This window comes from Daphnia pulex, chromosome 9, assembly GCF_021134715.1.
Source record: "Daphnia pulex isolate KAP4 chromosome 9, ASM2113471v1".
In the NCBI taxonomy this organism is placed as follows: Eukaryota; Metazoa; Arthropoda; class Branchiopoda; order Diplostraca; family Daphniidae; genus Daphnia; species Daphnia pulex.
The window spans coordinates 6,499,348-6,524,249 of record NC_060025.1 but is presented as its reverse complement, the minus strand read 5'-3'; the positions used below and the strand labels follow the sequence as shown (position 1 = coordinate 6,524,249).

Below are 24,902 nucleotides of genomic sequence, written 5' to 3'. Positions count from 1 at the left end.
TGTGCTACTCGAGTAAGCATGCATTAGACACATTGATGTGTGCGGAGGGATACGGATTATAAGACACAATTTTGCAGTTCCTAACCTACTTGCTAGCTTCGGAAAAATCCTATAGTGCAATTAACATTCACCGTTCTATGTTGTCCAAGACCCTAGGGTTCATCAAAAGCGTTCTGATAGGAGTGCATCCGCTAGTCGTTCGGTTAATGAAAGGTTGTTATCACAAAAATCCCCCCCCCCCATCCCAAATATAACGAAATGTGGGACCCGAGTCAGGTAGTAGATTTCATTGTGTCTGCTGGCGAGAACCGATACTCTACCTTGGGCGTATTAGCATGTAAAATGGTCACCATGATAGCGTTGGCTACCTTAATGGGAGTGTCGGAGATAGCAGCAATTGGTTATCGATCCATATCGTTTTCTCAGAAGAAGGGGTAGTTTTCTCTTTAGAAAGATTACGGAAGACGCAGCAATGCATCGCCCCGATCCATTGCAGTCGTTTTCCATTTCTAAATGATCCGGATTCGGTTCTTTGTCCAGTTCCGGTCCAGTCATAGCACTTAAAGATTTTTTGAGCGTCGAAAGCAGTTAAGATGGTAAGCGGAAGAAGGAAAACTAATTGTGGCGCTCATCGTGCCTCGTAGACCGGTCTCTGCTTATACAGTTAGCCGCTGGATTAAATCGTTCTTGCAAAAAACCGGCGTAAACACACGGTGTGTTGGAGCGCATTCCACAAGAAGCGCATTTTATTACGGCTATTGTAATATTAAATTCTTATTACAATACTTTTTTACAGCAATTAAATTCCTCTACCTGACACCTGAAAAGCTGTGCAACGCTTTGAAAGAGGAAAATGTACTCAATGTGCTTAAAAATATGCTTGGAAAACTCTACGAAAGAAAACAGTTGTTGCGTCTAGTTGTTGATGAGGCGCAGTGTGCAACAACTGGGGGAGTTGATTTCAGGTTATTACTTTCAAATTAAAATTAAATACAGCTCTTAATTTTAATTCTGTATAGAAAGGATTATGGCAATCTTTCACTTTTCCGCAACTGTTTCCCATCTGTACCGGTCGTTGCACTAAGTGGTACTGCTTGTGACCAAACTCGAAGAGATATTATGGCTACACTTCATTTACGCAATCCTTTTGTGTAAGTTTTTATTACTTGAAATCTTAATTATTGTTTGTAATTAAGATTTCTGTATTCTGATTTAGATCTGTACGTCCATGTATACGTGAAAACTTAAAAATTTCATTGACTCCCAAAAAATCCAATGAAGATGCATTCAAGTTGATGACTGTATCTTTAAAAGATGATTTTCCGAATCAGTGTGGAATCATTTACTGCATCAAGAAAGCCGACTGTGAAAAGCTTTCGACATTTCTGGTGAAGGAGGGTTATTCGGCAACCTTTTACCACGGTGAGGTACCTAAAGACGAACAAAAAAGGCGTCTAACGAATTGGATGAGTGGTCAAGTAAAGGTGTGTTTCTATTTATTATTACTTGTTTTTTTGTGAATTCATTTTCAATGTCTCTTTTTAAAATTGAAAATGATTGTTCTAAACTAGATTATTATTTTTTTTCGGCGTAATCTGAAATCCTTCTCTTTAGATTATCTGTGCTACAATAGCATTCGGTATGGGAATAAATAAGCCTGGTAAATTCTATTTAAAATTGTTATTCCCTATTTAATAATAATGTATTTCTTTTTTAGATGTACGGTTCGTTTTCCACTTGTCTATGCCAAAGTCGATTGAGAGTTATTACCAGGAATGTGGAAGAGCAGGCCATGATGGACAATTAGCTTTCTGCATAATGTTCTACAAGTTTTCGGACTATTTCGATCAACAAAGCCTGATTTATTATGGTAAATGCTTCATACTGAAATTAGTTGGAATAATTTCAGTATTTTGACAAAATTTTTTAAACAGATCCACTTGGCAATAAAGTGGCAGAAATCCAAACCGCTGAACTGGTAAATCTGAAAAAGGTGGTAACTTTCTGTGAAAACCGCACAGTTTGTCGTAACGTCGGAATTTCAAGTTTCCTTGATGAAATACCACGCCCATGTGATGTTAATTCACTAGCCATTTGCGATATTTCCGAATCACAAGTATTTACACGGTACGCGTTGTTAAATTAAAATTTTAATTTGTGAAATTTTAATATAGGACCGATATGACGAAGTTGATGTTATCCAACATGTTCGTGATGTAAGGGATACTATTATGACCAATTTTTCGACACGTTTCACCACATCCTTTCTTGTGAATATATTCCTCGCCAAACAATTAGACAAAAAGAGGGCCTTGTATACTGGCGGTAATTTAATTTGTGTCTATATATTTGCGACAAATTAAATTAATCCAATTTTTCTTTGTTATTTACAGATGTAAAGGATTGCGCGATGTACGGCAAAGGTGCGGATTGGAATGCCGATAATGCCTACAGGTTTATTCAAAAAATGATATTGGATAATGTATTAGAAGAATGTTTGGTGTGTGAGCCTCCTCGACCAGCTTACGCCATTATCCGCATTGGAAGCAACTGGCCATTGGAAAAGGTTCATTAAATTTATTAATTAAAAATAATGGCAACTTTTTAATTAATGTGTATTTTTTATTTTAGTATTCTTTTTTGATGGTTCAAGCAGAATCAACTGAGCAGTCGAATCGTCCGAAAAATAATTTTAGAGCTGAATAAAGGACTGAAATATTTAGTTTATATTTCAGTCCCCGAAAGTATGATTTCATTTTTCAAACATCATTTCCTTTTTCTGAACTGTCCCGACTCGTTCATGACAAGCCCTTCTGGCGTTTTTCTGTTTTCCTTTTTTTCTATTTCGTTCCTTTTCTTGTTTTCGTTGCGCCAAGGTTAACTCCCCCCCCCGGCGTTAACCTTTTCTTCCTTTTTTTTTCTTTTCCCCTCTCTTGTTTCTTTTTTTTCTGAATCCGTGTGCCAAGGTTATCCCTTGCAGCGTTTATTCTGTTTTACGTTTTCTTTATTTTATTTTTCGTATCTTAAAGTATTCGTTCTCTCTTTCGCACATGTTTATATAAATTGTATACATAAATAAATAACTTTTAATGGCATTAAGTTAAGTTTATTTCTTTTTATTCTCTTAATTTAATGTGTTCCCTCAATTCATGTTTGGGCAAGGTTATAGCCGCCGGGTATAACCTCTTCCCTTTATTTTGTTTCTCGCCCGTCACCCCTTTTCAAGAAAATGCCCTCTGGCGATTTCCGTTCCAAAAGCGACCTTAATAACGGTTTTGACCGTTTTTTTTGCTTTTCGCATCACATAAATAGTTTAAGGTTCAAAAAAGCAATTGGAGTAACCTACATAAATTAAGAGTTACTCTAAATAAAGAGTAACTTAATTCATGTAGAGTAACTCAATAAATATAGAGTTTCTTAAACCATTTAGAGTTACTAAAAGTAATAAAAGTAACTCTTCTTTTTTAGAGTTACTCTAAATTTATTTAGGTTACTCTATAACAGTAGAGTTACTCTTATTAAATAGAGTAACTCTATTTAATAAATTTAGAGTAACTCTTTCTAATAAGAGTTACTCTACTTTTATAGAGTAACTCTATTTAATTAGAGTAACTCTATGTAATACTCTATGTAAGTACTTTTATAGAGTAACCTAAATAAATTTAGAGTAACTCTATCTAATAAGAGTTACTCTACTTTTATAGAGTAACTCTATTTAATAAGAGTAACTCTATGTAATAAGAGTTACTCTACTTTTTTAGAGTAACCTAAATAAATTTAGAGTAACTCTATCTAATAAGAGTAACTCTAGTCATTTATAGTAACTCGATAAATTAAAGAGTAACTTAAAGCATTTAGAGTTACTAAATTTCTTAAGAGTAACTCAATATACAAAAAGTAACTCAATAAAAAAACCTTATATCATTTAGAGTAGTTAAATGAATCAAGAGTAACTAAATTCAGTTACAATTATGAATTACAATTTATTGAGATTTGACATGCACATATATACGATACGCACACATATCGGTTTATAACATAAAAATTGATTAACCGTTCTAAATGTGCTATATGAAGAATTGAGAACGGTCTGTTTAATTCGAAATAATAAAAGCTCGTAAACAGCTGTCGCTTCGAAAGTGGTTGGTGCGGGCATACTGGTGGAGACAATCTTACGAGCCGAAAGTTGGTCAAAAGAATCTACGTTCAATCGATTTTACAATCAAGCGACGACATAAACGATGTTTATACAAAATTAAAATTCAACATTGGGCTTGAAAATCACCCTAGGCGAAAAGCATTTCGCAATACAATTGGTAAATCACCCGATGGATCCTTCTACGATCCGGAAGGGTTACTTAAATTGTAAAAAATAAAATGTAGACGATGACCCTAAGGTTTGTCTCCCACCAATCCGTTATTTTGAGGTTATCAGTGTGAAATTCTCTTTTTTCATGTTTGACAACATGCAATAGTTTTTGTTAAAACACTGTACACGGATCTGTGGCTATGGCAAGGGGCGTATAAAGGACAGAGGAAGGGGCAGCATACCGTCTCATTTTGTTCTTTAATAAAGCTGAATAAATGTAAGTCTACAACCTTAGGGTCGTCGTCTACAATTATTTCTTATACAATTTTAATTGCCCTTTAGAATCGTAGAACGATCTCTCGGTTTATTTACCATTAACCAGTTTAACCACAACGAACGACATAAAGCAAATGGTCTATAGTGGAAATCCGTTTCTTTCTATACCCTCGCGCCACCTGTTGGACATATACCTATTTTTTTTAAGCAAACTTTTTACTTACGCAAAGTTTACTTGTTACAGGGAGATCGGGGCTATTCCGGACAAAATTTTGCAAATGTGTTATAGTTCACATTTCTTTCAGTAAAAGCTAATATAAGTATTTGTTTTGGTACTAAAATGTAGCCCAGGTTTTCTTCTTTTCAAAACTTCTTTAAATGCTTCTTAAAAATGTTGTTTAGTAATAAATGACTTAAATATAAACGGTTTAGTTTCACTGACTTTTTGTCCGGTTTCACTCCACCGAAGGGGCTTTTTCGGACAGTTTAAGAATAAATATATTTAAAAATAGTTTTACCCAATACTTATTAGGTATAGGGGAGAACGGGGCAATTAAGGTAGTGGGTAACTTGGCACTCAGTGTTTTCGTCCTCTTGCGACCGATGGATTGCATTTTAAAAATTACCAGTTATACTTTTAAGCCACTTAACGCTGATCCGCCGCCATCAATCACAGCTCGACGTTGTTTCGAAGAAGAACCTTGGCGTCCTGAAAAATTAATAGTCGATGTTCGAACTGATTCAGTTCGCGTTCAAACCAACGACACTTAACCTCCAGTTTTTTCGCAGCCGATGCCCCTTGTTGATTTCCTGTTTTACGGCATTTAACAGCCATCTCGGAGTACTCCTTCAGCCTCACTTTCAATGTTTGAACTACTGCCTCTGCGGGTCGTATGTCGAGATCGGTGATGACTGTCCAGAACGATTCTCCAAACGTGACACCCGGCTTTTCATTGAAGATGACGGTGTCTCGGACAAGCAAAGCATCTACCTCGACTGGCCCGAGGAATGCCAATACACAAATTGTGTATGGCAGTAACAAAGCGAGGAAACGATCCGGTCGACCAGTTAGACGAGCCGGCTCTATTCGAGTGGGAAGGCGGACCGGCCTGCTTGCTGTTTTTGTTGACGAACTCCTTCAGGGGAAGGTACTGGACGCACGTTGCTGTCGTGCAGAACTGCCACCTCCTCACCGTGGTTCCCATTATCCGGACCTGTCTCCCGATGAATCTCCACAGGTGGTGGAGGTACGTTGGGGAGAGCTGTATCACGCATCGCCTCTGTGGCTTCCGTGTTCAAATTTGGACCTCGTTCGACCAAGTCATGAAAAAGCTTCATCTTTATTACTTGCGCAATCGCTGATTTTCTTGATCCGGAACTCAACTTCACTTCATAGTTCACAGGAGTTGTCTGGTGGATCACTTTGAATGGTCCCTGCCAGCGTTGAAGCAGTTTTTCTGCCCTTTTCACCTTACGAAAGGTTTTGTACACCAGGACTTGGTCTCTTACTTTAAATTTGAGCTCTCTGTGGCGACCGTCGTATTGTCGTCGCTGATTGTCCTGGGCGACTCCCAATCGCGTGTGCACCAATGCTCGAGCCTACTCTAATTCAGTCACAACATGGGTTGCATAATCAGGAGCCGTTCTCGACATGACAAGCCGAGGATTGGCATTAGCACCTAATTCCAAATCAATAGGTAACATTGGTTCACGTCCGTAAAGCAACAAAATTGTGAATATCCCGTAGATTCTTGCCACGTCGTGTTGTAGGCGAAACACACGTAAGGTAATGCCCCTTCCCAATCCTTATAGTCCGCGCTGACATACATTGACAGCGTGGCCACCAAGGTATGATTCATCCGCTCAACCAATCCGTTTGCCTGTGGATGGTAACTTGACGTTGTCTTGTGGTTGGTTCCTAGATTCTTCATGACTTCTTGGGTAAGTGCAGCTATAAATCATTTCCCTTGATCCGAAATGATGGACTCTGGGCTCCGTGACGCAGCACAATTTGCTCGACAAAAAAGTGGCCACCATATCCGCCTTTCCGTTGGGCATAGCTCGTAGTTCCACCCACTTCGTTAAGTAGTCCACAGCAACGATGATCATCTTATTTCCGGTGTTGGATAAGGAAATTGGACCTAAAAGGTCGATTCCCACCTTTTGAAATGGGCGTGCCAACTGAATACACTGCAGGAAACCGACTGGCCGTTTGTTCACGCCTTTTCGACCCTAGCAATTAGGACACGATTGCACATAATTCCTAACATCAATCGCTAAACGCTCCCAAAAGAATTGATTAGAAATTTTCGTTAGGGTACGTCGAACTCCCATATGCCCTGACATCAAGTCATCATGGTATGCCTTTACGACGCGTTCCCGAAAGGAACGTGGGTCGCACAGGCGACGATACTGTTTACCGTTTTTAATTGTCTGCAAGCATAGTCGCCCATTGGATAGACAAAAGTTTTTTAGCGTTGCACGACCTTCTTCCAACTGGTCCATCAGCCGACGCCACCGCGGGACCCGACGCTGCATCGCAACGAATTCTTCCTCCGGTCCAAAATCCACCGATCTGCCACTCCCCACAAGTCCAATGGTCACACAGCGATCTTCTTCTTGTTCTTTGGTCACGGGTAAAGAGCATCGCGAGAGGCAATACGCGTTGTCATGAAGTTTTCCGCTTCTATACCAAATTTTGATGTCATACTCCTGTATCGATAAGCTCCAACGGGCTAGCCGTCCAGCGAGATCTCGTTTGGTTAACAACCAACACAGCACCTGGTGGTCTGTAACTACCACGATCTTGCATCCCCATACATAGCCTTTAAATTTCTTTAAGGCCCAAACCAAGGCCAGGTATTCTTTCTCGGTGATGCTGTAATTGATTTCGGAGCTGCTTATTAGCCGGCTGGCATAGGCCAACGGATGTTCTTGACCATCCACTACTTGTGCCAGCACCGCTCCAATGACGTAGCCACAGGCATCGGGTATTATCTCCATTTGTAGGTCATAATTCGGATGAGCCAGGACTGGGGCTGTAAGCAGCGCTTGCTTCAGAATGTTGATGCTGGACTTCTGATCAGGACCCCAATCAAACACTGTATCCTTTTTGGTTAACAAAATCAACGGGCGTGTAATCATTGAAAAATCTTTAACATGTGGGCGATAATAAGAGCACAGGCCAAGATAACGGAGTCTACCGTTTCAATGTTGTGTTCGGATATGTTGCAGCGGCCTACTTTTGAAGCGTTTGCCGCAAAACATTCCAAATTTTCTTGTAGCAATTGGAACACTTTTTCTCGTTTTTCTTTCGGAATGCCGTGATTGACTTGCTTTTTTAGGTCGTCTATGAGCGTCCTCCGCCGATCCACTTCTTCCTTTGTTGGTGGGGTGGTCATTGGGGAGTCTTCTTCTATTGTCGTTAGGCCACAGCTCAGCACTTCTCCGTCGTATCCGCTGACGACTCCCAATGTCCACACTGGAATCCACACGCTAGTGGACCAGTGGACCACGTGGCCAACGGGACGAAAGTTACTTTGGCTGCCAGTAACGCGTGTCCCACCGACACACCTTTGGTTTCTAAAAGTTTTCTTGATGGTTCGAAACAGAAGTTCTCCGCCTATAAAGCTGGCGCTACTGTACCCACGTTGGCCACTGAGAAAGAAGGGATTGTTACATCATTGTTGGAGATCAATTTAACTTACCGTTTCGTGTGATCTGTCCGCTGCGGCGTAATGGCTGCAAGAGCCTGGTCTCCAAAATTAATGGAGGCCGTTGGTTCACGGTAATCAATTTGCACTTTCCCATATTGTTTCAAGAAATCATTTCCCAAAATCAAATCAATTCCGTCCATCCCAAAGACCACTGACTCGCCCGTTGCCGTTCCCATTTTGTGGTTGACCGAAATGGTGGCTGCTCCCATCAACGTTGCTTGCTCACCATTAGCCATCACCACCCACGGTCCATCCCATGGTCGCATCACAAACTGGGATTCACGTAGCAGCTCCGATGATATTACCGTCAGTGCCGCCCCGGTGTTGACAACCGCCATCACTTGTCATGTTCCACAAGTTACTTCTTCTCTGATCAGCTTACTGAAATCCAGTCTGAGGATCGGTTGCTCCTTTATCTTGTCTGGTATCGATGAATCTGCCGGCGTCTCGGCAAGCTGGGACACGATGTTGATTTGCGCGGGAGGACCCAACGCCCCTCTTTATGGGCTAGGAGGACCGGAGTAGGGCCTTTGTCGAAAACGAGCAGATTGTGGATTTTCTCAACAATTCCGGGCCATGTGCACTGTTCCGTTACAACAGTAACATTTTAGGACTCCGTTATCAGTTTGGTAGATTCTCTCCGACTCTCCCCACGTAACTGTCTTCTCGTTTCCTGGTCTCTTCGGTGGGGGGGTTGCTTGAATCTTCAAACTTTTTACCGCACTTTGCAATTCTTTAATTACTTTCCGTAATTCCGTATCAGCCGTGGTTGGAGTAGGTTTCGGAAGGGTCCGAATGAAATCAATTGGAACATCCGCCGCTCTTGTCGCTGCCACCCCGAGCACCGCATCTGGCCAGTTTCGTCTGTTTGCCAAGAGCTTGGCATCAGTAAACCGTTTTGCCACCTCCAAAAATTCTTCGCCTGTTTTGGGTTGTAACGGGTACAATTTTTCTACCAACGAGGGCCGTAAATTACGGCGGTCGACCACCCAGTCTAACAAGGGACTTAGATCTGGATTAAACTCGAGCAGAATCACAACTGTCTCCTGGGCTAACCCATAAACCTGCGAGAACAACAACATACAGTTAATAAAATTCAAGTAAGCATGGAGTTAGCAGACTGGGATTACCTTGTCGTTTTTAGAAGCTAAAAGAATGTCCAACCAAGAGTACACATCGCTGTGGTTGTCTTCTGTTAAACCCTGACTATTAAAGCATGGGCCGCAACACAAAACGGTACTCATGGCCTCTACAGTCGTCAATTCAAGCTCGGTAGGCTCCTGCTCTTTGGCAGCACTGGATGAATTAAAGCCAAAAGGCCCACCAAATTTGCCGCTCCATCCCGCAAATAGAATAAAAAGCTGCTGTCGCAGATCGCGCTTCAACAGACTGGGGCACAAATCGACTACATATTCAAAAGTGAGACGAAGGTATTTTTAAAATAGATAATAGAAATTATCGGAAACTAACGAGGGAAGCAATCAATCAAATTGGTGACGAATAGAGCGAAACAAGAGCGAACTTTCCGGCCTGCTACAGAATCACGGTCCGTATCCAATTCCAGGCATTGCCTCATTCCGTCCAAGAATTCAATTACAACTGGGTGAAGAAGATTTCTTTCTCCGTTCACGTAACTAAACAATTTCGAAAGTTAGAAACAATAGCCAAAATATAGAAAAAATCGTATTATTTTCTTACCTCATTCCAAAGGTTCCCCGATTGGCAATTAGTTGAAAAATTCGGACCAACTGTAGTCGAAGGGCGTCTCGTCTACGCTGTCATCTAACATTGCATTGTTTTCGGTCAAGGGCTTCGCGGATATAAAGGACAAGCTCTTCCATCAAATCCCTATTGAAATGAATTATGTAGGAAGATCGGTGAATTAGGAAATAATGCGAAAGAAATAATACCTGTTGGCTGCGTGATTAATCATCCCCAAAGCATTTACAACAGTGCTGCGCATATCTGTCACTTCACATCGTATCAACGGCACAATCAATTTGTACAGCGAAGAAGGTGAGACAGTTCCGCCCGAGCTGCGGACTTCACTCCTGTCCGTAGACATTCCGTCGGGAGACGAACTACGAGTTCGTCTTCTGGATTATTATTTGGAGTGGGGAAAACGTTACCGAAATGGTACTGGGAGGTTCTTCTTGAGGGGAGCGATGGGTTGCAGCAATTACGCCATTCCGCCAAGTGCTAAGAAGCTGTAAGAGGATTCGGAGCACATTGTCTAGTAATTGCGGCGATGTATCAGGGACTTCTTTGACGATAAACTGTATGTATCCTAAGGAGCCACAAGAAACGGATTAGAAAACGGCAGTGAAATCATTTCATTATTTTAATTTACCATCTTTGTGGTATAGTATTCTGGCGCATTAGCGGTGTAGTAGGAGGCAGTTGTATAGTACTCAGCTGGTTTGGTGGTGTAGTACTTTGGAGCCTCAGTGTAATAAGTAGGAGCTGCATAAGTCGTAGTGTAGTAAGGTGCTGGTGATTTGTAATACTCAGATGCCTTGGTGGTATAGTATTCTGAAGCCTCGGTGTAGTACTCGACGGCTTTGTTGGTGTAGTGCTTGGGATCCTCGGGGTAGTAGCCGGGAGCTGCGTAGTATTTTGGTGCTTCCGTCTCGTAGCTAGGGGCAGCGTAGTATTGAGGTGCTTCGGTGTAGTAAGTTGGCTCAACATAGTAAAATGGGGCAGCAGTGGTGTAGTAAGTCGGGGCTACGTAAAACTTGACAGCTTCAGTGGAGTAGTAAGGAGCAGCTGTAGTGGTGTAGCTTGGAGCTGAGTAATACTTCGGGACCTCAGTGTAGTAAGTTGGCTCTGCGTAGTAAGATGGGGTAGCAGTGGAGTAGTATCTAGGATAACCGTAAGATTTTGCGTAGGAAGCAGCTGTGGTCGTATAATATTCGGGAGCAGCCTTAGCGTAGTAAGTTGCAGTATAGCTTGGAGCAGAGTAATAACTTGGGACAGCTGCGGTATAGTAACTTGGATCAACGTAATACGAAGGTGCAGCAGTGGTGTAGTATTCTGGAGCCTTGGTGGAATAAGATGGATCAGAATAATACTTAGCAGCTTCAGTCGTGGAATAAGATGGTGTAGCGACGGTGTAGTAATTCGGATCCGAATAGTACTTGGGAGCAGCCGCAGGAGTTTAAAAAAAAAAGAAAAAAAAGATCCAACATTTTTTCTCTTTTTTAGATGTGACCGCACAGTCTATATTATTTTCATAATGGCACTGGAAAACATGAATAAAATCGCGGAGGACTCGCAACAGCCTGGAACGAATGAGGTGACGGAAGCTTCGCCAACACCGCCGGTGGACCCGAGTATCCGAAACAAGTCAGCCGCTGCCTCGCAGGCCCCGGTGGAACCAAACCCAGATCAGCACCCATGACTTGCAAACGTCGCGCAAGCAGAAGCTCCGTCTCTCGACGGTCCAGCGGAAGATCCCAACATTCAAGCAGAGCCAACGAACGCCGCCAAACTAAAGTAATTATCATCGGGGGGCATTATGCCGGGCCGTATCCGGTTAACTCGTGTGTTGTGTGTGTTTACGCGTGTGGGACCTCCCCTCTCCTTATTACCCTGCCCTCTACAACCCCTATGTAACCCCTATGTAATATTAATAATTTTTTTTTTTTTAACAGACCATTAACACCCAGGCCAACCTGCTGGTCTCAGTGGACGTGATTAGTGGTTTCGAGGGGCTCGTGTTCGTCGTGCTCGAATTCGATCGCCAACTGACCGAGATGGGTATGGCTTATAATGTTGGCCGTTGTGTCTCTACTATTTTTAAGATTGCTATTGCTGCCTGGATCCTGGCGGTAGACTCAGACAAAAATAAGACCATGCTGCATTGGCAGAGTTTTTTCACTTTCATCATTGCTGGTGTTGTCGCTTTCTTTTCGGGCATGACTAAAGAATTGATCAGGACAGGTGGTTTTTATGCCAACGCCACTCGAGGCAATTGAGGCAAGGTATTTATATTATATTAACCCCTATGTAATATTAATATTTTTTTTAACAGACTTTTAATGCCCAGGCAAATCTTCTGGCCTCATCGGATCTCATTTCCGGTTTGGAGGGACTAATGTCGATAATTTTCGCATTCGACCACGCACTCACCGAAATGGGTTTTTCTGTAAATGTGTGCCTTTTGGTTTTCACTCTTCTTAAAATTGCCATTTCATTCTGGATAATCTGCACAGACTCTGAAAAAAATAGGACCTCCGGAATCTCGGAATATCTCCGGAAATCCAGCCTACTAGCTCGTTTTTCGATGCCGGTAACCCCCATTGGAGTATCAAACCAATAATTTCTTCTGTATCTGGAGCTTCAGTCCCGTTGCTATCATCACATCAAAAATTTCTCAGGCTTGCCGTATGGGCCATTTGCCAGAAGGAAGCTCCCAAATTGTGTGTTGTTGCGTCAGACGCTGAACGTGTCCGATTCATCCATAACTCCTCTCTGCCGCGTTCTACTCCCTTTCGCGGTTCCGTTTATTCTGCACTTTCCAAGGCTATAGACGTTATTCTCAGCCAATGCCTTAGTTTTAATTCCTTCGAAATCTTCCTCCCCAGTCAGTGTGCTCCTGCCTTTTTATACCCAAATATTGCTATTTCCTCAGCTGAAGCGAATTTGTTCAAGAAAATCTTGAGTGTTGGCAATTCATGTCATCTCGTCCTCTCCGCCGACGCTCTCTCGCCCGGCTTTCAGCTGGCCAAGATCTGGGCCACCCTATCAGAAGCTATACCCCATTCTATCCCCTATGTTTCCTGTCTTGACAGGGCTTCGATAGTAAACTGCATCTCGGATAGCCTCTATAAGTGCTGGAATGAAGAATGGATCTCGTCGATTAAGGGTTCAGCTACACGCTTTTTTTCCCCTACAGTCTGCTCTGCCTCAACCCTTCTTAATCTTCGTCCCAGCGTCAGTGTGTACCAACTTATTTCAGGTCACTGTGCCCTTAATGGCCACCAAAAACGTTTTGGCTTCTCCGAAACCTCGGCATGTCCATGTGGGAATGCAGTCGAATCTATCGATCATTTTCTCTTCGAATGTCCCCGTTTTGACCAGGTGCGTCTCACAACTCTGTCCGTCGCTTTCAAAAGCTTGCCCAGCTCAGTCGGCTGGCATTTTCCGCTCTATTCTTTTCCCCAACACGTTCCTCTCTGGAACGCCCTGGTCAGCTTTGTGCATAAAACCAAACGTCTAAATTTGAAACCACAAGGCAACTAGAGTTGAGTGCAACTTTCGGACAGTCTGATCCAATACGCTCCCCCGCTTAGCCATGTATTACCTGTTAATTCATGCGATCCTAGAAGGTGGTCGTAATCACAGATGACTAGCTGACTGATTTTTTCTCTCTAACTGGAAGCGCTGCGCCTCTATGAGTTGAGCGATGTTTCCTGTCTAAACCTAGTCCTTAATTTCAGGTGTTCTCGTGCTGCTCTCCTCTAGTCATGTTCAACCCCCCCTCCCCTCCTCTCTCAGCCGTCAGAATTCCAGGCCGTACTCTGGGAACTGTGGCCAGGGCCCCTGGGCTTCATTAGTAGCTATACCGGCGACCGCTTGCTATACCGTATCCTGAGCCTAGAGAGATCGTCTGTAAACATGAGTTTAAGGCTTCGCGACAAACATAGGTAGATTTTAGGATGTCTTCAATTAATGAGTTGGCATTAACAGTTGCATAGGTGATTCTCGGCGATTAAATTTTAATAACAGTTGATAGAAATACCGAAAGAAACGTAATCGGGTATGGACTGCGCTAATCAAGTCCTACATCAAAGAAATGGTAAATTTGCAATATTAATCTGAAACTGATAATGAATGGCTGAGTACCTTCATTTCCTGGGATTCCTCAATTGATGAACTTGAGGGTGAACATTTTTTAATTTCTTTCATCAAATCTTCTTCACTTTCTTTGATTAAGGCTAAAGCTTTTGCTTGTGGAACATCAGATGATAGTTTGAATCCATAAACCAAAGGCTGAAAGTCTTCCTCTTCAAACACTCTAAATAGAAAAATCCTTTGTTACTACAAAATTTTCATTCACTAAGATGACTTTGGACACTCACTGGTTGATGTAGTCTAGGATAGGATGCTGATCAAGGAAGGATAGGACGATCAAATCCTCTCATAGCGGCGAAAGAAGCGTCGATGTGCAGACGATTGCGATCAAAAGTAAGGCGATATAAGGCTGACTATTTTTAAAAGAACCAACTCTGTAAATTTCTTTTCTTTTAATAAACATTTGATATGACTCCTCACTTGGTCGATTGAAGTCTTGTAAGTCAAGGAGGCGTCGGGTTTACGCTTGGGAGGATCGACATGTGGAACAATGTGCTCAGAGTTACGTTTGCCACCAAAACCGCCATCACCGACTAGGAAACTAGACAATTGGGCGAAATAACCTTATCACCCGACTCGTCCACGACCTCCACTGTAAGGACATGTAAATCAAAATGGTGTTTAATTCACGATGAGATTTAAATAATTACCATTCGTGACTATCATAGCTCCCGATTTCTTTTCCAAAATGTCAACAACATTCAAACTGGCTTCAAGACTTCCATGAGTTGGAATTTCTTTGTGCACTTCGATGACTTGATTTCTTGAGATATCTTCCAAGTTATTTCGTAGCGTATTAATCTGGTTCTTGGATTGTTTGACTTCGTTAGTCAGCTCGTGTAGTAGTTTTGTCTGCTCTTCCACTGCCTATGCCGGATTTGGTTTTCAATCTCTGCTTTTTCTTTACGTCTCTCAATCTTCCCAAATTCTTGTTGTTTTATCTGTTATGTCTTCTCTGGCAATTTCCGTTTCCAACTGTCTGATGTCTACATTTTAATTTCGTCACTTTAAAAAAGAAATTCAATATATTGTTAATAGGCAAAAATCAAAGTGCTTTCTCAAAATGTAACCTAGAAGGAGTAATAAGTATCTGCAGTAAAGAGTAGAGATTTGTTAGAGTGGTTTTAAGATCTGTGGTGAGCCAGAACTGAGCCACTTTTCTGATGATTGTGTTGTCCAATGATGCGTCGATGTCATCCAGTAAGATCATAGGGGATAGCTTATACCGTGAAAATTGAAAGAAAAATACATAGAAAGAATTAATTACGTTACTGATGTCATTCAATCAAAGACATGACTAGACATAACTTGAAAGAACCTTGTCATCAAGGTGGCGAAGGGAAAAAAAAACAACAAACCTGTGAATGGCGAATAGCAAAGCCAATGCCGCTAGGGTCTTTTCTCCTCAGGAAAGACTTGACATGAGTTAAAAACGTTTTCCCAGAACGGCACAGTTGTAATTGATTCCATCAAGGTAGGATTCTACATTGATACATTGGGCAAGAGCTTTCTCGCACAGCTGCCATTTGATTTTACAGTTTTCTTGATTCACAGCTTCCCTTCGAAAATCTAAAATTAGAATAAGCATCGATATGTTAAGCAATGTAGAAACTTTAAAAAATTACAACAGTATAACCTTCAATGTGGTTGTTGAAACCTTTGCATAGGTCATAAAATTGTCTGACAAGGATGAAAATTTTAGCAGAGCTTTCCATATGAGGTCCAGGTTAAGAAAACCCTTTTTCAAGCGTAATCTAGATTTTAATAATAGTTTAATCGTGCACATTATTCAAAGGTTTAAGACTAGAACGATAGCTCATCAAAACAACGTCTTATTAGAAGGACGTTTACCAGTCGTGGACATGTGGTTGCATGAGAGCAAACTCTTCATAGGTAAAATAATTGCACTGACATTTTATAATAAAATGAAGAGTAAGCATTTAACACTTAATTCGTATTATCGACTCCCCACCACTTTTGCAGTTTTTGACTTTTTGCTTTCAATCTATTTGTTTACCTTTACTATTACTTTCCTTACCTTGGCCGCTAGATGGCGACGAATAAAAGTTTTCATTATTTAAATTAAACACCGATTAGTTCAATCAGTGAATTAATTAGTTTCAAATTATTTAATTTTCATTAGATTATATTTTTAATTAAATGTTTAATCATTAAATTAATTTAATTTATTTTGATTTTTGCATTGTTAACATCCAATCTGGCACTCCAGCTTCTTTATGAAGCCACTGCGTAGAGCCTTATAGACGCCATTGTTCCAGTTTTTTTCTCCACGACATCCTGCACTGTTTTCCTGAACGATTTTGTAAGTGTTTGAAATTTTTTTTTTAAGAATAAGTTTATTTGTGTGTTCATGATTGCTTGCTGGGGTTCCTCTCTAACTGTGATAATTTGTCCGAGCGACTGGCGTCCTCCCTACTCAGTTTATAGCTTACGTAGGAATACCGTTGTATGAGTGACTTTAAACATTTATCAATCTCCACCAAGCACCATAACATATCGAGGAGTTGTTGTTATTTTGTTAACCCCCCCTTTTTTTCTCTCCTTCAGTGCTTCTTTTAAAATGGTGGAAGTCATTAGATTAAACGATCAAAAGTTTTACAAACAAAGACTCTTCGGATTTCTAACGAAATTCACAAGTACTTCATGTACTATCAAGACTTTAAAATTAAATGGACGCTACCGCGCAACGTTAACGGTGTTTGGAGAAGAGGAGAGTTACATAGGCGAGCAAAGTAATCGCAGAGCTGCGGAAATAAATGCCTGCATCAGATACATCAACCAAAATGTTGTAAACCAAGAAATGACTTGGTACGTTTCCATTTCTTTTTTTTTTTAATTATTCAAATACTTAATTATTATTTGAATAATTTCTAGGTCCTTCGCACCAGGACATCGGTTCCTGGAATTAAAAAACCGGATTTCGACCGGACTTGAACTTTATGGGAACTACCACCCACAGGTGGTTGTCCGGGAGCTGGAAAGATGGTACCCGGATCTAAAATGGGATATTTTTCCCAAAGGAAAAGCAGAAAGTTATAGTTGTAACTTGCAAATCCGTCCATATGGAAGCGGTAAAAAAATTACTATTTAAATGTGTTATTTATTAATTCAATTATTTTTTCTTTTAGTGTATGTGGTGGAGGAAACGGGAAACACAAAGATGGAGGCCAAAATTTCATCTTTTATGAAAATGGCCAAAAAACTCTTCGACATTGGAGACCTTCCACCATATTCACCGGACAATATGGTGGAAGACATGGAACTACGTCCAGTCTTGCTATACCGGCCGGCTGTCTTGAAGGTTCTACCTAGCCGGGCAGGTATTTCAACAAAATGAGCATAGGGTGTCCTGTCTACCTGCCTCAGAGATGACGGCAGGCCCAGTTTTCCCTTTTTAACTGTTTTATTGCGTATTCTTGATTTTATCCCCGCGTGTACATTCTGTATTTATTTTATTTCGTGTGTGCAAATACACAGGGCAATACTCGGCATCCGAGTTACGCCCTATTTTATAAAAAAAAATATGCTGCTGCTTGTTGTGGAGTGGAAACGCAAGATATCATCGACAGCTTGAAAAATTTTGCAAACTGTTGTCCCTGATAGAATCATAAAATTCATAAGCGGAAGGCAATGTTAGGAACGGAGAGAGATGCGACGTGACCGTCACTACAAGACAGGCAAACTTGGACTGAATGGGCGCGAGCCTCTCTGTTGGGCACATATAGGTTTTGGGGGGATGGGTGCGGAGTTGCCAGGTATGGCGTCATCACACGCCATTTTTTGACAAGAAAAAACGAGTTTGTTTTTTGCCTACAAGGTACGTATGTGAAGTGGCCTAAGATAAAAGAAGACACAAAGAAAATGAAGCAAAGTGGTTCGCTTATGAAATTCCAAATATATTCACGTTAGCGAAGTGGTTCGCTAATGAAATCAAACATTAAATGAATAGCCAACCGCTTCGCTACTAACATCCGTGCTTGTAATAGTGAATTGGTTAGCTAATGAAATCCCGGTAAATTTCACAATAGTGAAGCGATTCGCTACCACGAAATCCATTTTCTACCGGTTTCCAAGCTCTTTCCCAAACTTTACCCACCGAGGGTGGAATCCATCAGGAAACGTTGACCCACGGAAAAATTTCCCGATTCGTCAACTTGGATGATTTTTCGTAATTGTATTTGTTGTGACTGTTGCTTCAGCCCTCTTCCCCAACACGTGTATCGCCCTCTACCTCCTAAATAAAGCCTTAAATAATGGCCGTTTCTAGGACTACCAAGTGCCTTACATAATTTTTCCGAAATCAAAAGGATTTTGATATGAGCATTTTAATACACTTAATCAACGCTGATTTTTTTATTCACGCTTAGGAAGAAGTAAAAGGTTTATTGAGATGAGGAATTATGAGATGAAAAAACAAGAAAGCAATGGGATATTATTGTTAGAAAGTCTACTTTAAACGGTTTCTGAGGGGTCATTCCGCTGAAATGGAATTAATTTTGGCGCTCGACATCACCGATTTTTTTGATTTTTTTGTAGTGTATTAATGGTTTATTTGGATTGGAATTTTTTAAATTATAAAAATACTTAATCGGGGTTTAAACATTTTTTATTTAAATGAAGATAGGGAAAATAAGTCAGCTTCGATTTTTTTTACACCTATCGATAGATCTTGAGGTTGGGCATATCTTGTAAAAATTTTGAGTCTTACCCGTTTCCCGTTTATTTATTACAAATTTTTAAAGTTTCTTACAAGATCTCTTACACGGAGAAACTGTTCATGGTCATAGGGTCGTCTCTAGAGACTTTCAATCGGCCAACAGGTTCTTAGATGAGTGAAAAAAAAATAAAATCGGAGCTGACTTATTTTACCTATTAAATACTGTATTACTCATATTAAAATATTAAATGTGAATTTTAAAATATTAAAAATGAATTTTAAAATTAAAATGGAATAAACAAAAATAAGTAATACAAAATTCATTTGATTTGATTTTTTGGCGCAAATTTCAAAAAATTTTGAATTTTAATCCCAAATAAAACATTTAAACAATTGCCTATCCTAGATGAATTAGGTATCTAAGGATAGGGAATTCAATAAAGCTTAAATTAAATCCATTTCTGGACACATTGATAAATAATTTTATATATTACGAACAGAAAAACCCCTATTTTTACTATACCCCCGAGAGGCGAGGGGCCTATTAACCTAGCGAACCTGGCAGGGAATCTTGGGACCCTTTACTGAACACCCGCCGTTTCTTCCAAGAGACTGGGATAGCGCGAGAGTGTACCTTTCCTATTATATCGTGATGCAACTTCAGCTAATGCATGTACGTTGTACTGTTAATCAAGAATCTAGTGATGAAAGGGTTAAAGAGTACGTTAAATCAATACTTTAATTGATAAAATAATGGTAAATCACTAATTAAAATGAGGTTTTAAGCTAGAATGATGCACTAATTATAATAATAGTTAAATATAGGGTAAAGCGTTTTAATTTAAAATAATCGACTGGAAATACTATCAAGCTATATAGGGTTAACAATCATAAAAATACGGAATTGATACATCATGCATCCGCTATCATTCTTAGGTGAACAGTGATGGGCAGCATTAAGCCGGCCACAAAGACATTAGAACGGGTGATGGGCACAAAGCCACAGGAACGGGTATTGGGCACAAAGCCACTGGAACGGGTGATGGGCGATGACCAACGCACGAACGAAAGCAGAATTCACTTCACCTACATATAATTTTTGCAATAGGAAAACAAACGTTTTCCTTCATAAAAGCACTCTACGAACTTGGTTATTATGTTCTAGTACGTTAATCTAACATTGATTGATAAATCAAAATAAATAATTTTTCCTGGATAGGTAGGTAGGGTAGGTTGAAAATTGAAAAAGGAATAATGAAATTGAATGAATTTTAATCGAGCCGGGAAGTTTAAAATGATTACATATTACCATTTAGACGGCTCCTCGATATTCGGAGGAAATTTAACTGCAATAGACTTCTGCAAGGGCCCTCGTGAATGCAGCAAGGTAACAGCAAGTTGTGAATGCAGCAAAGTAACAGCAGACTAACAGTCTCCTGGATACTCTTGTCCAATTGAAAAAGGAATAATTATTTGAAACAATTTTAATCGAGACAGAAAGTTTAAAATGATAACATGACATAAAATTATCCTCGATATTTGGAGGAAATTTAACTGCAATAGACTTTTGCAAGTGTTCTCGTGAAGGCAGCAATTTAAATTGGGTTTAAGGTTTGGAAAAGTAAAAAGAATACAGGACGTCTTCGTGAATACAATCACACACACATGATTGTACACAAAGACAGGGTAATCACAGAAAAAGGTTGAACGAGGATGGGAAAGAACCAAAATGCCCATTGGTAAAGTTAGTGTTTTTAAAGATGTGAAAATATTTACTTGCCGTGTAGATGTATAGATAACAGCACATTTTCCTTTTCGTTTTGTGAATCAAGGCTACACATTTGCTCCATCTTCTTCACCGAAATCTTGGGGGTGAACGCCAAGTAATTTAATCACATTAGAAACCAATATACATAATATGCATCCGAAAAAATGAGGGAAACGATGTCAAAAGAAAAAAGATGAAATCTTGAAATGCTAACCCAGCCAGCAATTGCACTGAGTGGAGTTCTAGACCAATTTAAACTCAAAGAAACTCCAGGAAAAGAACTCCACCACCGATGTAGTGACGTAAAGAAAAAAATTAAGACGTTTCTTTCATTCGAATTTTTATATTAAAATAGTGTATCAGGGCATGGAAAATATCACAAATAAAAATTGAATTCACTGTATGCCACCATTTGTTTTTTTTATCACTGTGTTCTGCATTACTCTGTAGATGACTTGCATGCCCTTTGGATGGCTTAGCTCTTAGGAACATTGCAAGATCTGTATCTGGTCTTGATTTTACTAGGTATATTCAAAACACTATTCAACATTTCTCTATCGTTTTAGTGTCTATTGTCGTGGTTATTATGGTGACGGTAATACTGACCATAGGTTCCACTAAATTTCTCTCCAGAGTTAATTCACAAAATTATTTTAAATTTTGTATTTGTATCCATTCAAAAGTAAATATTATGTCAAGATGTTGAAGTGCCTTTTGAAGAATTTCAGTGTACCGTTTTACTGTGGTAGCACTGTCCAGTGTCGTCTACCTGAAAACTTGGACACCTTGGCCGATGACTTACTAACGTTTAAAAATTTGACCAATCTAACTCCAGCATTCCAGCAATCGGTTATAGATTCATAAAAAAATAATGGAATCATTCTATGGTTCTTCTATAGATGAGAGATCACCCCATGAATATGCAGCGGCGGAAGCCATGACAAAAAAAAATTCTCATAAACTTTTCCCAATAAAATTCAATTTTTCCTCACAATTCATTAAAGAAATGACATCCGGACCGGATATGTTGAATTCACGAATAAATTGGCGCCAAATCGAAGTCATTGGCATAATATACAAACTTCCTGTCGACCAAAATATGCTGGACATGTGGGCTGATATCCATTCCTTTACCCTTGGTGATGAATTAACGTGATTACCACGGGAGTGAACAATAGTTCTTCCAGTTTCAGCCACATTCCCCAGCAAAGTCAAATACTGATTTATGTTGAGTTATCCATCAACACGGTGAATTTATCTGGGGCAGTCATATGACACTCACCTGTAAGTAGCACAGATTTTTACTGTGGACCTCTATCGTAGCGGAAGCGTGATTAAATCATCTGTGGGATTCAATCTGAAAAGTAAATGAAAATAATTGTAAGTGCTTGTAATAAGCTGAAAAATAAAAATTAACCTAACCCAATCTGTGGTCGCCAATGAAAATATTTTTTTTTTTAAAGAAAAAGATGCGCTGAATTGGACAGCGAACAATTTCCTTTTTGTCATTTTGACAGACGATCGAAAGAAAAAAGATGAAACAATTACGAGGTCACCTTTTTTTATCCAAAAATCTATGCTGGGTTTTCATTCTCTTGTTAACGATGAACAAGGGAAAAATTAAAGTTCATTTAGGCTTTTCTGAAGCCAAGTGAAAATATAACAAAAAATAACCTCATTATAGAAGATAAAATTACATAGATTCTGTAACCGGAAGCCCCAAGGTTACTCATCTCTGCTCATATTCATTTCCCTAAAAATTATGGCCTTGGTTATGTGATGTTTTAAATTATCAAATTTGATTGAAAGCGACCCAAACATGATCTATTTGATCTAACTAAACTTTCTGTGAAGTTAGGGATGCTGTCTGTAAATGGAATGTTAAATAAGTGAAAAAGTCAGTCTTAAGTTTTCTATTCTTAGACATAGTCACCATGTTTCGTGCTGATCGCAGCAGAATTTTAATATTTAAACGAAGAAGAACGTGGAGCTATCCATTGTTGCATATTCAAACAATAGAAAGACAGTTAGATCTATTAGTGATCGATTGGGACCGTGCGTTTATGGCAAACACGGTATCGTGAAACTGGCGACATAAGTAGGGAAGTTGGTTCCGGTAGACGAGAAAAGTTACACCTGAAGAGGAAGATAATATAGCCTTGCTTTGGTTGCCAAACCAATCAAGACAGCACTAGAGATTGCGAGTAAGATCAAATGTAAAGTAATCGAATAAAGAAACTGATTCGATTGTTCCTTTTCTTCGGATATTTTTTATGTGGTTGTGAATCCGAACAACACCATCCGCATTTTTAAATGGAAAGGAATTATTCCATGATGAGCGCGTGAATGGTTTTTGACGCCTGGACACGCAAATTTGCAATTAGAATTTGCGTTCCACTTCATGAAAGAAACCCAAAAAATTGTCTAGGTTATTCTAAAACATTTGGGTAATCTAAAGTAAAATTATATTAATAGCTGTAAACTGCATCTAAGGCTTACATACACTAGAAATTTTTCTAAAGTTTTTAGTTCTGAAAACTTTTTTGTTTTTAAGAAGTTAAGCTAAGTTTAATTTTGCAACTTACACTCAAAGTGAATTGTATTGTCCATATCGGTCGTAAATAAATGCAGACGAATATTATTCATGGGATTTACTTTGTCATTTATTTAGTTCAAACCAATTTGTAAAGAAATGGATAACGACTACGAAATACAACTGTATGGGTGGAAAACAAAGTATGCCATTGGTATAGCAAGTATTTTATTAGCGGCAATAATATTTTTAAAAAAATATCCCATTCGAAAAGACATCCGTTAGGACGTCCATGGACTAGATCTTAATTATAACGAAGAAAAAAAGAGCGAGTCATTCTTGGTATCATACTATTTTTAAAGAGGCTGCTCTATCTGATTCGTATGCATTTATTCACAACTTTACACGAATTTCCCCAACTTGCTTTGAAAAATTGCTACAAGAAATTGGTGGCCATCATGCGATGGAGAAGAAACATACCAAAATGAGAACATGCAGCACAGCTGGTATTTTTTTAAATGTTACTTTCATTTATTAACGTAATGTCTATTCATCATTGTTCCATTAAATTAGAAAGGTTAGCACTCACTCTTTGATACCTTGCCACCGGAGATAACCTTCATACTCTTGCTATGGGTTCAAAGTTGATTCTTCTACTGCATGCCTTATTACACAAGGTATATCAGTTGCAAATTATGAGTAAATTCTAAATTTCTTCAACATATCTAGTAGCCGTGCCAAATGCTAATAAGTGGAAAAGTGTTTGCATCGAATACTATAGAAAATGGAACTATCCTAATTGGTGTGGGGCAATAGATGGGAAGCTAATGCTATTACTTCTCCACCATATAGTGGTTCTCTTTAACAAAATTATAAGGGTTTAAGAAATATCGTGCTAATGGCGATTGTTGGAGCTAATTACGAAGTTTTGATGTTTGATCTTGGGGAATATGGACGGAAATCAGATGGTGATATTTCGGCGTCCTATGTTTACGCAAAGCGTTTAAGACTGGAAAATTGAAACTGCTGCCCCTATCTGCACTTCCTCTTTAGTTCAACCTATTGTTCTTGTTGTGAAGACGTCTTTGAATTAACTGATTACATGATGAAAGGGTTTCCCTGGACGGAGAACTCTACTTCCTGAGGATGAAACAATCTACAATTATGGGTATTATAGTAATTACAGTAGTATTGACTTGTTTTATTGTGAATTCTTTTGCACAACTATACTATAGGCATTTGCGAGCTAGGCGCACTTCAGAAAATTTGTTTGGAATTATAGCTACAAGATGGAGGCTCTTCCTAACCACAATAAACAGCAAACTAGAGAAAGTTGAGCACTGTACTCGTGCAGTTTTGGCTCTCCATAACTTTTGCTGAATGCAACACCTTTGTAGGGAATGGAGCATCGGACTACTTTGACAGACATATGGTGGCCTGGTTGATGGAGATTGGAGAGATAACACCGAATTTACGAACGCAGCTAATTTCAACAATATTTCCAGATCGTTTATTCGTAATGAAAAACAAAATGCAAAGGCCCTGCGTGATTCTTACAAAGAATACTTTTGTAAGGAGGGTAGCGTACCGTGGCAATATAAAAAAGTAAATTATACAAGGAATAACACTTGAAGGAAATCCATTGTTGAATTACAATGATGTATTCGTGTCTGTTTCTTAACAATAACACAATTAATTTTGAAACAACGATGCCCTACCATAACTGACCCATGATCTGAACCAGAAAATAAATATCTTTGCTTCCA

General features: G+C 39.6%; 2 protein-coding genes and 1 long non-coding RNA gene across 4 annotated transcripts; 2 read left to right on the top strand and 1 right to left on the bottom strand.

Moving 5' to 3' along the window:
• The first annotated feature begins 258 nt into the window (after positions 1 to 258).
• LOC124201653 (Bloom syndrome protein homolog) lies at positions 259 to 2,706 on the top strand. The gene is made up of 9 exons (XM_046597816.1): positions 259 to 337; positions 797 to 965; positions 1,020 to 1,151; positions 1,217 to 1,422; positions 1,718 to 1,870; positions 1,935 to 2,116; positions 2,175 to 2,325; positions 2,394 to 2,566; positions 2,632 to 2,706. Exons 1-9 carry the CDS (start codon positions 259 to 261, stop codon positions 2,704 to 2,706), a joined length of 1,320 nt encoding a protein of 439 aa, XP_046453772.1.
• Positions 2,707 to 14,566: 11,860 nt separating this feature from the next.
• On the bottom strand, positions 14,567 to 16,299 carry LOC124202626. Its single transcript, XR_006878276.1, has 3 exons — positions 15,794 to 16,299; positions 14,808 to 15,726; positions 14,567 to 14,749 (listed from the first exon to the last, which is right to left on the bottom strand). It is a non-coding gene; the product is annotated as an uncharacterized LOC124202626 (long non-coding RNA).
• A 111-nt stretch (positions 16,300 to 16,410) lies between these two features.
• Positions 16,411 to 17,866, top strand: LOC124202625. 2 transcript variants are annotated; one of them, XM_046598973.1, is made up of 4 exons: positions 16,411 to 16,480; positions 16,726 to 16,986; positions 17,053 to 17,249; positions 17,307 to 17,866. In XM_046598973.1, exons 2-4 carry the CDS (start codon positions 16,739 to 16,741, stop codon positions 17,513 to 17,515), a joined length of 654 nt encoding a protein of 217 aa, XP_046454929.1. In that variant the 5' UTR covers positions 16,411 to 16,480; positions 16,726 to 16,738; the 3' UTR covers positions 17,516 to 17,866. The 2 variants fall into 2 exon arrangements, with proteins under 2 accessions (XP_046454929.1, XP_046454928.1); XM_046598972.1 differs by lacking the exon at positions 16,411 to 16,480 and having other exon boundaries at positions 16,669 to 16,986.
• The last annotated feature ends 7,036 nt before the right edge of the window (positions 17,867 to 24,902 follow it).